Genomic DNA, 15,673 nt, shown 5'->3' with positions numbered 1-15,673 from the left:
AGACAACATAAGTGGCTCCCAAGATTATTTAAATTCCACGGAATCCAAACTCTTCCTGCCAGGTACATAATATCTGGTCCAAAGACTCGCTGCTGCCGAGATCTGCCATTCCCTTCCACTCATGCAAAAACCCATCCTTCAAGGCTGAGGTGGCTTCCCGAGTGGCTGATTAACAGGGAGAACTTGCTCAGGATTTTGAGAACTACCCGAATCAAATTCGGAGCACAGACCAGCAGCACCACTGTACTGCTTCACAAAGGAAGAGGAGACCACTTCTAAGAGTGTGGTGGCACACCATAAAGCAGCTCCACTTTGAAATTAAACAAGACTGAATCTAGAATTCAGCACCTGTTGTGAACATACTTCCTGGCAAGACTTTCTTGTAAACAGCAAGCACAGTAAAAAGGGAATCCCAGATGACTGCTCTGCCCCTTTCCATACTGCAAAGACACAATTAAGAGGGAACAAAGATGTATACAAACATTTGCCTGATTTTAGAAAAATATTTACAATGTTTGTGCTGAGATAATTAAGCCAGAGATAATTTATCCTAGAAATAACTAAGATAAAAAAGTGACAATGAAAAAAAATTAAACTTAAACCATTCAACATCCATTAAGGTAAAATAAAGTAAATAAATTCAGCCAATTGGTTATTACCATACGGGTGGATTTCTTTAAATAGTAATGAAATCATTGCTAAAAAATCCATTGTTATTAAAATAAAAAAGTTGGCTCAGCCTACCAAAATTAGATTTGTAAGTTGCTGGTCATTCCCGTAATTAAATCTGTGTCACAAATTTGCAAGAAAAATGGACACTATGACTAATGCATTTACTTGCTGCACTAGTGCTGTCAGGCTGTGTAAATCATTATGCCTGCTAAAGCAGAGTAGATAAGAATTCCATACATTTTCATTAACCAACTAGGCTTTGTGTATATGTGAGAAGCTAACTTTCACATTCCCTGCTAGCTTTAGCTTTCATTTGGAAGACAGTGTGAAAAAATACTAGCCTTGATTCGATTAGCCAAGTGGCTGCTCCAAAAATTATTTGCGTTTTCGAGCAATACGAACCAGCTCTGTCCCCTTAGAAAGACAGTCAGATAAAGCACCAAAACCATACATACTTAATTTGGACAAAGGAGATTAATGAAATGATGGGCACCTGGAACACGTTCATTCCTTCAGACTGACTTACGTAGCCTGGACACATGCCTTATTTCATCCCACAGGTTTCAACAGAGGAAGCAAAGCTAATCCAAGACAGCATCATAAGAAGTCTCAACCAACACTTTAATTTTCAGCTGCCCTTTGCTCTGTGTTTTCAGGAGCGCAATGATGACCAGAGCAGAGTCCTCCAAATCCTCTCTTTTCCTCTTGATTTCCTGTCACCACAGACCTTCAGATTTTGCTTACAGTTCTTTGTTTAAGGTGAAGCTGATGGCTGTTCTTTTCATATTTACTGTTCATAACCCCAAGGCACCAAAGAATCAGACAACATTCACTCACATCATAAGCTGGATACTCTCATGAGTTTCCAAGCCCAGTGTCTCAAGCGGAAAGGAGATTAATGAAACGTAGAAAGAGATTAGACAAGGCTGTTTCTAGTCTAGCAGTGCAGACCATTTTGTGAGGACATCCCCTTCTAGACTTTAGGCCCTCTCCTCCTTCCATTCACATTGCATTATATTGTCACTGCAAATTGAGTTTAGCTCTCAACCGAGCACGTCTCCAGTGCAAGAACAGCCTCAATGACAAGCTATGCCTTGGTGAACTTAAAGCCAAACAGCTGAGCCACCCAAGCAAACACCATGGAACAATCATCAGCACAGCATGTTTTGCAGTATCCTGCCTACTGCTCTCTGCTTTGGACATTAACAAGCATTATTTTTCTGTTGCAGCACAACTTTTAGAAGCAGAACAGAAATGCTCAGGAAGCATGGCCATGCATACAATGTTAAGAATCTCAGCAGACCCATACTTAACATGCCAGACGATTTCTTTAGCCTTTAGGTACAGAAGTATCCTATCCTACAAGTGGAAGGAGCTACCCCAATTCCTTCTATCTCAGCAGATCTTAGCATGCATTTGCATACTTTACAGTAGCAACCTTGCTGATAACCACCCAGTATTAGAAAAAAAACGCCGTCAGATTTTATTAAAACCCTAGTAAGAGGAAAAATTGAAATCACTTACTATGTTCCACAATTCTTGTAAACCAAACTGTTTAAACAAGGGGAGGAGATAATGATATTAACTGCCCAACTCAAAGCATTCCTCTGTGGTATGATTCTAAATATTCTCTTGGCTGAAATTTATGTAAATTGAATTCATCTATCGTTAGTTATTACTAATCTAGCTACATAAAAACACTTTTCTGTAACAATTAGTTCTTTAAAACACTATGTTTTAATTAGACCTGGGACACCATTAAACTAAGTATAAATATGTACAGTATCATTCCATGCATTGTTTTGCCTGCACATTTATAGGAATACAGCCTTTGGTGGAGTTTAAAAGGAATTACTTTGCAGTTGGTTGGTAGTTTTTGTAAATCTCCTTACAAGTGAAAACACCTCCAAACACTTAATTTAAGTGTGTTTCTGCTCATCAAGACATATTTGGCATTTCTACATTTTGCGTATCACAATGTGTTCCTTTTCATCTGAATAAGCTCATCTCAGTATCATTCTAACATTATGCTGAGTCTTTTCCTGCAGACATTTTGTCCAACACTTTATTTTACTTTAACTTCTCAAGGACCATTTCCCAGTCTTAAAAAAAAAAAAAAAAGAAGAAAGAAAAAAAGGAAAGAGTTAAAAGCATAGCACATCTTTCAGCTCTTTTAAACCAACTTGCTTCACACTATCATACACAGGCACTGGCCCACAGGGCATAGTTTGAGAACAGACAACATACTGTCCTCCTGGCTTTGTCAGCGCTACACGCAAGTGCAGCAACCTGCCCACATGCTACACATTGTAAGACAAGGGACATAAAAACTGCAGCCTTGCCAATGGTCAGATCCTTTGAAATTATCTCCAGGACATGTATATGGTTATGGTCACAAAAGTATATAACTACATCTAAGCCTATCCACAGACAACACACCATCAGACACTAATTAGAAAAATGCAAATGTGATTTAGATCCATCATGAATTAAAGATATAGGAAATAGGATCTCCATTTGTAGCCAAGCCCTTAAGTTAGGCAAAAACATAAACTGATGGATTTCCAAAAACACCACCAGGACCTTCCATTACCTTCTCAGAAACAGGCCAACTATTTTCATATTTTATAGAGCAGTTTTGACTTCAAACAGGTGTGTGTGTATATATATATATATATATATATTTAAAGCTTCACCAGTTGTTCACAGAAAACTTACAAAGTAAGTGACCACACACTAGTGACATTCAGGAGCCACTCAATTAAAGGCCATGTAGACCTACAGCACCGTGAAACTGGTAAACAACTCTGGCTACTCACTACAGTCCCTGGCCTACTGTCACCCCATTGCATTTTCAGTCATAAGGTTCATCCTATCAGCTACATAACTGGAGAAGTTTGTAAGAGCAAAGCTTTCAGTAAACATTTGTGATTTATTTTGTCATACATACAGATTCCCTACATAATCACGATTTTTAACTAGGATATCACAATAAGTGTCTAAGTGTTTGTATATATTTGTGACTTAGTAGTGGCCACTTTCTTTATAATTTTATTTTTAAAAAGGCAGTAATTAGAATAAAAATCAGCTGGTATTGTGGTTCAATTCTAGCTGATCTTTAATATTTTTGAAAAGCCTTTCCTGGGAATTTTTTTAAAAAGAATGCTTACTGCAATGTGCTCCAATATTTCAAAAAAAAAAAAAAAATGAAGTGAATAAAAAGTGAAATGCAAGTTTCCAATGATCAGTTCATGGAACTAAGATCAAAACCAAAATCAGGAGTATTACATGAACACACAAACTATCTCATCTTCTTCAACTGAGATTTCTTCAAAGAGCTACAAACAGGTTCTAGAAATTAAAATATGTTTATGTTGCTTTACTAGCAGCCGGCATTGTAGTCAGATGCTCTGGGGTCTAAATTCTTATTTGAAGTCAAAAGACATTCTCCTAACGACAGCTGAACTGAGGCCTTTGGGTATTCAAGGCCTCATCCTGAACGGAAAGACAGGGACAGCAGAGAAGCCGGAGCTCGTGCCAAGCAACAAGAGAAAACGCCACGCACATACACAGACTTAGAAGTTGCTCTAACACTGTGGTCCCACAGTTTGAGGCAAAAAGTACCTTCTTCCCATTGGAGGAGAACATGATAGGTGACAAAAAGGAACAAATATTTGGGAACTGATATTTTAAAACCGTGAATGGTCGTCTATATCCACAAAACCTACATCCACCCTCCAAACTTTAACCTGGTCCCTCAAAAAAGCAGCAGCACAATGCATAACTTCAAAATGCCATGCAACTCGCTCTCTTGGCAGTACAGCTTTACATACTTGAACGCCCAAACTCCAGCTTTTCATAAAACAAATATGCATGAAGTGGGTTATTTTGTACTTGCAGTTTTGATTTTAATTTCCTAATTTGAATTGTTTTGTCATTCATTCATTTTACACATCATAGTCCTCTTTATGGAGACACAAGATTGGAATCACAAACACACACTTCTAAACGTGCACAAGTTTTTGTAAAGAAGAACAAATTCACTTATTAGCTGCCTAAATAAATGAAACAGTTACAGCAGCCTGCCTACATATAAAGTAATTTGTATTTAATATTCATTAATGTCTCTCTAAACAACACATCAATAAAAGAAATCTATTCTTCCTTTCTTCATAAATATATTTAGTGTTCTTTACAGTGTCCTTTCTGAATCTTTGTAGACTACCAGGCCCACAAATACTGTTTTAGCTTTTTACAGAAATGGTTACATTTCCAGCTGGATTGATTGCTTTCCCATATCTAGCTGTTTTAGTGTGTTCCTCAGAGACACTGAGTGGCTTCACTGACAGTGAAATATGCTAAACAAATGACATGTCACTGAGTAAATTAGCATCTACTCTCTGATCAGCTGGGTCATGTTTTCTTTTCAAAATCCATGGCCTCTTGATAGAAAATAATGAGTATTTGATGGGCCTTATTAGAAAAATCAATATATTGATGCCCATGTCTGAAACATCTGCATAATAATAGATTCTGTTAACCCATTAAGGAGAAAATTAAGATGTGTTTACACATTATTAATTTACCATGAGCAGAGACTATTTATTTACTACTTTTCTCAAGAGTTTAGCAAAAAGAAATTGTAATATCTGTATTTAATGGCATGGTGACATAAATTGAAAGATGATTCAAATTTTTGCCAGCTAAATGGCACAATTACACCAACACTAATGTGAAAAATACAAACACACCAATGATACTGTTAAAATAAGACTATTAAAGCTCTTGCTATAAATAGTGCATTACTTACCAAAAAACTTCCAAAAGCGGAATTAAATATAGCAGCTGCCTGAAGAGAGAAAAAGATAAATATCATCAATGGTAAAATATCTATAGTACAAGAACAAAATATTATTCCCCCGCCCAACAAGCTATTAGATTTTCCAAATACACGCATACCCAGAGATCATTAGGCAGTTAGCCACTGCTTAAAAAATTGCCAGTGGCCTGTAACTTATGAAGACTGATAGGTTTTAGTTTATGCATTCATAAATAATGTGCTGAAACGGACAAAAGCAGGAGAAGAAAATCCTTGCCAGTAGACTTAAGAGGAATATCCACAAGAATTAGGAATATTACACAGAAGCTTGGTCTCACGGCTTTTGCCCTAATTTGCCAGAAACATTTTTACATATTGACCTATTAATTAAAATAGATATAATCTGATTTAACTAAAACACTGCATTTTCATAGACTTTTAACAATTTTAATGGAATATTAATCAGGCAAGCAAAGTAATTTAATTGTTCATCATAACAAAGTATTGACAAATTTAGACATTTCTGTAGTTTGACCAACAAATTTAAAACAGGAACAACAACAACAACAACAAAAAAAACAAAAACCCCCAAAACAACCCCACACTTTTGAGGCCAAAATGTCTAATCATTACTTTTTACTCCATAGTCTATTAAAATAAGAAAATAAACAATTTTGATAATGACTTCAGAAGCATTTGTGCTTACCTAAATATCCAGGAAATATAAGGCAGCAGTATGATTTCTTAACATTAACTCATTAAACTCCAGGAAGTTAAAACTTGAGTCTTGAATAGCTTTCCCCAATTACCAAGAAAGAACAGAAACTCTTGTATGGCAGCCAGTCTGATGATGAAAAGCCACACAGCAAAGGTAAGAGGGAAAGGGCGGAGGGAAATCTACCACTTACATGAAGATTTAGAGCAGAATCAAATTAATCACCCTGGACACTTCCAGCCACAGATTAATAACAAGTGGATGCTAGTGACTTTAGCAAGTTTGAATAAAGTCCAAAATCAGGGTAGGAGCTGTAGCTGAACCTGCCTTCTGCTCCATAAGAGGATGCAATGAAAATGAATGGGTAATGAGATCCTTGGCTCTAGAGAGCTTAGCTTTCTTATTCAAGTTCATAATTAATTCAAAGCTTTGATAATTTCATTAGATTCCTCCTCTGCTGGCCCTATCAATAAAAGATGGCACTGGACCGCAGCTCCTCAGCGGCCCAAATACAAAACCAAATGCAGACTGGGAAACCCTTGCTGACTTGCTCACTAACAGGGACAATGGCATATGGCACTCCATGTTGCGGAGGGAGCATCTGAATAGATACAGCTAAATAAAACATTATAGTTGACAGTTGTAAACTACAGTAACATATTTTAACACCTCTTCCTCATCAGCATTCCTTTTTTTGAATATAAAAAAAGAGGCACAAGTCCAAACAGCTCCTCTTGCCAGAGATCACAGCTGAAAGCAAGAGTGAGTACTACTTAAAACAATTCTTCAACAAGTGTGAATTAAATCAGGATTTTCTACTTGTATTTGAAGCTGTGCAGCTGATACTTTCATGTGGCAAGAGAGAGACACATTACGCCCACGCACACAAACCTACTGCAAGGGATCAGTTTCAACACAGGAGATGTCCTTGTAGGTATCTTTTGTTAATATATCCTTCTTAAGGTTACTATTATCATTATATTAAAAAACCCATCAGGTTTATCAAGTCTCTTTGGTATTTGTTGGACATGTGCCATTCTTTTACACAGACTGATTGTATTTGACCACTTCAATCTGATAAAGATGCAGAAAGGTCCTTTTTATTACATCCTGTCTCTGAATCCATGAAGCAGGATCTAGACTTCTATTTTTAAACACACTTAAAAGGTCTCTTCCTTGCAAAACATGCTTTGCTATAGAAAACAGTGTAAATCAACTGTTAAGATCTGAAAGACAGAAGCATCTGGGCTCCACTTCTGCACCAGAAGGCTGGGAGGAAACTTAATGGTCCCCTCCTCCCCATGCAGATTTTGTGTGCAGAGTGACGGCTACATTTCTGTCTGCTACAAAGAACAGAATCACTCACCCTCTTCAGGAAAGCTGGTGAAGTCCACATGAAATGGATAGAGAGCACAAAAACGTAGCCCTTCCCTCCCTAACACACTAAACTTATCTCCCCTGTCTCAGAAATACCTGGTCCTACCAGCAGCTGGGTTCAAGCCAGGCTCTGCTTACAGTGCAGGTGAGCCTGCCAGACCACATTTAGTGATGCAAGAGAAATAACTTTAGTGCTAGATGGCCCTCAACGGCCTTCCTGGTCATTTCAACAATGCACAAAGAACAAAGCAGTAGCTGGCAAGAACCGATACACTTTGAAGGACACTGCGCATCTAGTTTTAGCCACATTGGTGGCTACCAATCCCGATTTGAGGATCATCTAGATACATGAAATTTTTTTTACTTAAAACATGCTGCAATTCCACTTCCAGGAGAGATTCTGTACCTGGAAAGGTGGTAAGGAGAGATACTAGATGGTTCTGGCGGTATATATTTTGGCCATCAACAAACTTCTTTTCTTTCTTCCTTCCTGACCCACCAGGAAGATTTCTGGGGTTTCTTAAGATTCTCAAGCATATAATAGGTACTAAGACAACAAACGCAGACAAATTTTATGCTTCAGGTATTCAGTCAGTCATGTGCAAAAGTCATAACTCACGACTGGTTCAGGGGTACACTAGTTTGCAATTTTTAATTCCCTTTCTCTGAAGTGTCAGAAATCGTCCATGGTCGATGATTAAATACTCATTACAGACAAAAGAAGAAAAAAAAAAATCAGAAAGACCACAAATTAAGTTATAATCATTCAGATGATTTGCCTTAGTGAGGAAGGACTTACACATGTGGATTATTCGCAGTTTTCTTTACCAACATTTCTCCTGCAAAATAAACTTAGTAGTAAATTTTTCTCATACCCACAAACCTGGGACTTATATTTGTGATTCTGGTTCAGCTTAAACAAACTGGTAGTAAACTGAATCAACTGCTCCAATTTGTAATTAAACGTACCTAGTAGCATGACCCTGTAGAATTTAAACACTTTGTGCTTCCAACTCCCTTCTATCAAGAGGGATAATATTGCCTACATACCTCACAGGGCATTGTCAAAATTAATTCATTGCTTAAAAAGCACTCTGAGATCCTTAGAGGGATGATACAAATAAACATTAGTGCTGACACATGATACAGCTACGCTCTTCATTTTGTATTTGAAACATTTATTAGTCACTATTATTGTGTAACTTTTTTTAGTGTTTGTGCCTTTTGTGCTTCAACAGATATCACACTATCTGCAGTCAGCTTAAATGAAACAATAAAACATGAAAACATTTAGATGTCCTTATAATACTCCAAGTTCAGATTTGCATGTGTTTGCAAACTGTTCATTGCACTTACCAGTAATATGAGGGGAGAGTTCGCTATAAAATCAATGGTAAGATCCTTTCAAAAGGTAAATGCATAGCCATGTATTCAAATGCAAGGTCAGACCACATTCAAAAGCAGCAGTAGTAACAACCAGACCAATTATTCAAGTTTACATCAACTCAGAGACAACGAAGACTGAAAGTCACTGCCAGTACTCTAAACAGGGCTAGTACAGAAGAGCACGTACATCTCCACTCGAGTTTAAAATAGTACACGCTGGCTTCACTAAACAACAAATTTACTTGATATTAAGCAGGTACAATTTCAGTCAACTCAACAGGGCAGCAGGCTTGAGGGAACTCTCTTTCGCTGGTCTGCATTTCCAGGGAGCATCAGCTGGCCTGGAGCACTTTCAAGGGAGAAATCACCAGCCCGCTTCCGAAGGAAACCTATCTGGCAGTACTTGGCAGAAACTTTCCTCTTCCCATCCCTGAGCCTAGCGCAAAGCTTCAGGCCTTCATCTCCCGTCTTATCCTGAAATATATGTACGGAAAAAAACGCTAAGATTTGTAACAGTGACAGCAACAAGATCCAAGAGAGTCCTCACAGCAACAAAGGCTACTAAAAGACAGAAGAAAAATGCCAAGCCACAACCAAGCGGCTGAGCACTTCCCCACGAGTGGGTACCCAAATGCAGCAAGTACATTCAGCGTTCAAGTACATGTGACTGGGCAGCAAATCAAACAAGCATGCTAAGGTTTCAATAGCATTAAATACAGAATATGGTCTGAACGCTGTTCCATTCCCTTTTATTTTGGTATCAAACTAACCTATCTTGGAATTTATTAGACCAGGTATCTTCTGATAATAATGCAGCAGGACTACATTAAAGAAAAGGAAAAGATACACTGACAACATTTGGAACACCTGGGTCAAAACCCAATGTTTTATCATTATTGGCAGGATTTGAGTGAAATTGTTATGCACAACTCAACTAGAACTACAATTTTCTTTACTGCAGAGTCACAGGGAAACAACGGTGTCTCCTTGTTTTATATGTGGACCATATAAAAAAGCAAAAGGCTTTTTTGCCAATATGTATATTTTTTTAACACTAAAACATTTGATTCTTGATTCATTTGGCAGCCTTTAAGGAGGTAGCCTTCCTAACTGTACTTAACCCTATGCTTACACAGGACCTGTGTCCCCCAGGCACCCCACAGCTGAGAGAGCACATGCTATGCACACTAGGACTTGCCTGGCCCTGAGCTGTCCCTGATCCGTGGAAAGGACATTCCAGGGCCAAGGCCGTATATGCAGAGTAACGAAACTGAATGGCCTCAAAACATCTCAGAAGGAAGCGGCTTGGGCATCATACAAAGCTGCTCCATGTATGCCTGCAAATACCTGCGGTTAAAACTTTATCATTTTCAGACATGCACTAGTGGGATATACAGCTCCAGTACCAGGCATAAGACTAAATATCCTGTTCAACACACATGGCACAATGAAGAAGAGAGAAAAACCCAGAAGAGTAGAAAGGATCTGGAGAAAGACAAGGACTCTAGCAGTACTACTGCAGTAGAGGGCAGAGAACACAATATGGTAGTATAACGTTTTACAGCGTCCACGTTGTTAATGCAAAATTTAATAGATCCATGTCTCCTATTTGACAGGGAGAAGAAAAAAAATAGGGGGGGGGAAGAAAGGACAACTAAAGAAAGTGATGGAAACGGTTTGACCAAACAGGACAGAAAAGGAAATTTTATCTACCCAAAGAGATCAGTGTAGTTCGAGAAGGTGGAGGAAGAAGGCAGGACGTCAGAAGTAGCTTGAATGAGTCGGCAGAGTCCCTTTAAACAACTCCTTCAATCTCCTATTTAAAAATAAAATCTCATGTGAGTGTTACCGCAGCTCATGTCTTAACTGGTGTTTCCATTAATAAGATGTTACAGCTCTGTAAAAAGCTATTTGCCACAGCACTGTTACTGCAAACAGAATATAAATATACCTAATAAGGTTTAATCTGTGTTGCTGTTCATAACTATTCATCTGTGTTCAGACGGGAAAAAATATATATATTCAAGTTCCTGGTTTTGAGCACTAAATTGAATCAGGTGTCCTCTTCTCTTAAGAAAATTAAGTTGCTTTTGTGCAAGAGTGTTTTAATGAGAACAGAGCCTGCCAACATTGATAAATGGGAATGACACCAGAGAGAGCATGTAAGCAGGACAATATGTGCATGTTACAGTCTTACAGGCTATTTTTCACTGACTATCCTGAATGACTTCGTTGTTTCTTAAGGGGCCTATTAATCTCAAATTTAGTTATTACACAACGTTTATTTGAACATATATTCTGTGGATGATGACAGTTAATAAAGGAAATCTTTTACAAGCTGTATTTTTACATATTGTTCCAACCGCAGCTCCCAGTCATTCCACTGTATTGATGGAATAACCTAGTTATGATGCAGCTTTAAAAAAAGGCACATATATTCAGATTCCTTTCTAAGCATATGGGGACTCTTAAATAACTGTTAAAATGCATATAAAAATCCTGCTACAGCATGGCACAAATAAAAAGAGGTAGTGTTAACTGCTCAACAAAATCTCTGGCTGCACAGTTGCCCCCTCAAAGGCAAAGCACATGCCTTTTTAACACTCCAGCATCATCTCTGAGAAACAAATTGGGCCTTAAATTTGACACTTGGAGATGTATATACACTCCATTTTGAATTCAACAGAAGTTGTAGTATGCATCTTACACATAACTTTGGCCCCATGTGTTGCATATGTGATGGGGCACCTCAACAGTGGTATTCCGTTTAAAAAAAAAAAAAAATTTTTAAAAAAAAAACAAAAAAAACACACAAAAAACCCAAAACAACAAAAACAAAACAATACAAAACCAGCCAAAAAACAGACTTTGATGATAACTAAACTTTGAATCCAAAGAAATCTTACAAAACATGTGAACTGATGTTTGAAAATTCTCTTAAAAAAAAATACTGAATTACTCTAAGTTTTTTAGAGGAGTGGAACCGTACACATAACCTTACCCTCTTAAAACAAAACACTCACCCCCCAAAAAAAACCCTACACCCACCAACCAAAGAAACCCCAGAACACCAACAGAAAAACACACCAAGATATGGAGCGGATTATGTTTTTATCCACTGTCATGTTCCCTGTGACCCAACACAATTTTTTGACCATGAAAAAGAGATCACCTAATCCCCAACCTGCCTCTAGAGCTCTGCTGACAACATGAAAACTTTTCTTTATTTCAATAATGTTCAATAACCATCAGTTTTATGGAAATGATGCTGAAAAGGCACCAGAAAAATGAAAACAGAATAACCAATGTGCTGTTTGCTCACATTTCAGTGAGGGAAACGTCATCCAGAGAATGATGTCCTCTAAAACACCTCATTGAGCTGTGGATCGAAGCTGCCCACACTACAGATTTGTTCTGGGCTGGCTGAGGTTGCCATCACCTGAGTATTAAGTTTGTGCTGCTTCAGCCAGGCTCAGCATTCTGCCACGAGCAGTTCATGGAAACAAGCTGGCAAAGAATTATTGCCTCCTACCTCCTGCTAGCCAAGTTCTTTCTGTTGAATATCAGTCTTTCACTCCCCCATTTTTGTAGTTCCTCATAACCATCACCGCCTGTTGGTAATAATATTTACAAATACAAAACCATCCATCAAAAAGGATGTCAAAAGGCAGGCTTTTTAGACACACTTATTTAGTGTATTTGGTGCTCTACATTGAAGGATTTCTCTGTTTCACCAATAGTTTCAGCAATACTGAGAGAAAGAAAACTATCCTGCTTTCTTTCCTTTCATCAGAAATGGTAACTTCTCTCTACTGTGAGCAACTGGCATGACCCAAGAGAGTTCTGGAGGGGCAGCATGGTATTTCTCCTTCAGAAGCAGTAGGAGATGATAAATAAAACCCAGGAGAGTATATACATTAAAGGTTTTTTTCCAGAGAGTAAAACCAGAATGTAAACGTTTGTTAACAATTCAAATGGCAAACGTTAACCATTCAGATCTCAGGAACATTTATGAGTGAGTCTGCAAATTCCCCCCAGTACTAATATATAGATTAGTAACAGGAAGTCTGTGTTGAGCAAAGATTGGAAAGCAACACTGTCCTGAGTGGCTGGATCAGTTTACTTCAGATTACTTGTATAAATGAGCAGAATGAAAATGAAAGCCTTTGTCACCAGTATCAGAAAGATCACATGAAGGAAGCCAGGAGGGAATAACCTCTGTCATGAGTCGGAATGTCCATCTCCACATTGAAAGCACCAAGACTTGGTCTCCTCGGGTACAGAGGAGATAAGATGCTTCATGAGATATAGTGCACAGTGCCTGACTAGCCCAGGCTATCAGTTGTACAATGCTGAGCCACTTTGTTCGTAGTTTCTTTGCTTTATCCTAATTGCCATAGATCCATCCATACCAGATGCTTACGGGGCTGTATAGCACACTAAACTGGTGCGATGCTCACAGGGCGTACCGGGGGAAAAGGCCTATCTAGGCCCTATCCAGAAACACAAATGTAGGGAACACCTTTTGCAACCTCACATCTATCCCTTCAGGATGCTACGGTGAAGAGAGATTTCCTCTTTCTAACAACCACAGTCTGTTTCCTTTTGACAATGAGAAGGGCTGTCAGCAGAGACAGCCACCAATGCTCTCACCTTGTCCTTGTGTGAGACAGTCATTGACCATCCATACCCCAAGCCCAGTGGTACCCTGAAGCTGTAGCTTAACCTTCCTGCCGTCCCATCAGCTGCAGTACAAAACACAAAATTACACTCATAAGACACAGTGCCTTCCAGTGTTGGTTCCTACATCACGCACCCCAATGGAGAACTAACCTGAACATCTACAGCGGACTTTTGAAGACCAACGTGAATAAACAGAGGCAGTTTCTTTTTCTCTCCTCTACTTAATATTTGCATTTACAATTTCTAAGATTACTCCCCAGTGCCAGTGTAAACATTCAAGCAGGCAGTGATTTAAAGCTGACAGACTCATAACAACACATGCTTTCTCATACTGAGTACATATGTGCATAACTATCCACAAACTCTATGCTCTAGCATCTCACCTACTCCTCCACAAGCTTCATACAGCTCTGCCATGTCAGAAAGCTCTGGGTTTCTGAGAAGGCATATAGCCAACCTTTTTGTATGTATTTTTCCTCAAATGGAAAGCCCATTTCCATAATTTTCCTAGACATGGGGAAACAGAAGGTAACTTCCCCCTTCTACCTACGTACTGTAAAGTATAAGCCTTAGCAGCCATACGTTTGACCTGTGAAACAGATCATGCTACACAATTAGAGGGCAAAAAGGAGAGAATCTACTGACGCTTTGGTGTGAAAAATACGCGCAAACCTTACGCGTATCGTGTATTTGTTAGTGACTCAAGGCTTATTGCCTCAGCAGTGAAGACACTACGTCTTGCACGAGAACAAATGGACTGCTGAACAATGATTTAATAAAGGAGGCTCAGCTGAACAGCATTATACAAGTAACTCTGCCAAGCTGATCTTCTCTTATGGTCAAAGACTTCGTAACTGTAAGTGACTTTCTCTCTAAAAAAAAAAAAAAATTACTGTAGCAGGTATCCTCAAAAGGATACAGAGCAATAACAACCTCCCAAACATACTTTTATTTAAGTTCACATTTTCTGAGATCTTAAGCTGTGATAAAAACACTTAAAGGTCTTGTCCCCTGATTCTCCTGGAGACACATCATCCATAACATGATTAGAGGTCTAGTTAAACAATGCATCCCACAACTGCAAAGAGTATTACTTCCCTGCTAAAGTGAAATGAAAGCACAAGGCCACTTTTTAAAAGGTGCCCTTTGCATTAACTGTAAGGCTGTGCCTGCACCAGTATTTTTCTATAAATATCCTGCTGTCATATTGCTTTCCAGGCAGCTAGTAGCAGAACCAGACATTTTAACTGCTATGCCATCCAAACCAGCTCAGAATGGCATTGTTATTAAAGTCCCTGTCACTACTACCACTGGGAACAGCTTCACTATCAGTAGTGCAATGCCAGGAGATGGGTAATAAAACAGTAATGCAAGCAAGGCCACAGCATGGGGATGCTGGCTGAAGTACCAGCTTTGTAAAATAAAAAGTGGCCCACTGCACAGATTCATGAACCCCAATCTCTGGAGCTCATCTCAGAATGTGTCACACGTCACAGTTAAAAGATATGGAGATTTTAATCTCATCAACAAACGTCTGTCCATATCTCAAAGAAGTACAGTTACTTCTTTTTTTAACCTAGTCCAAAGGTTAGGCTTTACTGTAAGACAGCATTGTATGGTACTGGCAATTCCCTTTTTATGAGCCTAGCCAAAGCCAAAGCTCTGCACTCTGCAATATTGTGGCAGAGGCAGAAAGAGAAGGGAAAGAAAATCGGCCTACTAGAAGGAAGAGACCAGCACTACAGTCGCTGCCTGAAGGTAAAAAAGGAACAATCTTGACGCGTGCAACTGCATTCTCTTAAATGTTGCTCAGATACTTCTGTCATCCAAATTAACAATTCGTATAACTAGAAGTTACATATACACACATGCACAGAGTGAGAAAGTGCATAACTGTGCATCTTTACATATTACATATCCCCAAAATTTGCGCAAGGAGTTCAGCAGTGGGTCAAGTAACAACTGAAGCTCCAAACCTTTTTTCTCTGAAAACATTGGTATTTACCACCATCCTTCCTCTG

The 15,673-nt window shown here is 38.7% G+C and overlaps 1 protein-coding gene across 5 annotated transcripts in view; it reads right to left on the bottom strand.

The window, feature by feature from the left end:
* The window catches only part of SLC10A7 (solute carrier family 10 member 7), a 150,315-nt gene that overhangs the window by 93,774 nt on the left and 40,868 nt on the right, over window positions 1–15,673 (bottom strand). For all 5 annotated transcript variants that reach the window (XM_068402887.1, XM_068402889.1, XM_068402888.1 and 2 more), the window contains exon 5: window positions 5,483–5,521. In XM_068402887.1, the coding sequence (XP_068258988.1) occupies window positions 5,483–5,521 (39 nt within the window). The remainder of the gene's footprint in view (window positions 1–5,482; window positions 5,522–15,673) is intronic.

This window comes from Nyctibius grandis, chromosome 6, assembly GCF_013368605.1.
Source record: "Nyctibius grandis isolate bNycGra1 chromosome 6, bNycGra1.pri, whole genome shotgun sequence".
In the NCBI taxonomy this organism is placed as follows: Eukaryota; Metazoa; Chordata; class Aves; order Nyctibiiformes; family Nyctibiidae; genus Nyctibius; species Nyctibius grandis.
The sequence above is the reverse complement of the archived record's forward strand: the minus strand, read 5'-3'. Positions and strand labels throughout refer to the sequence as shown.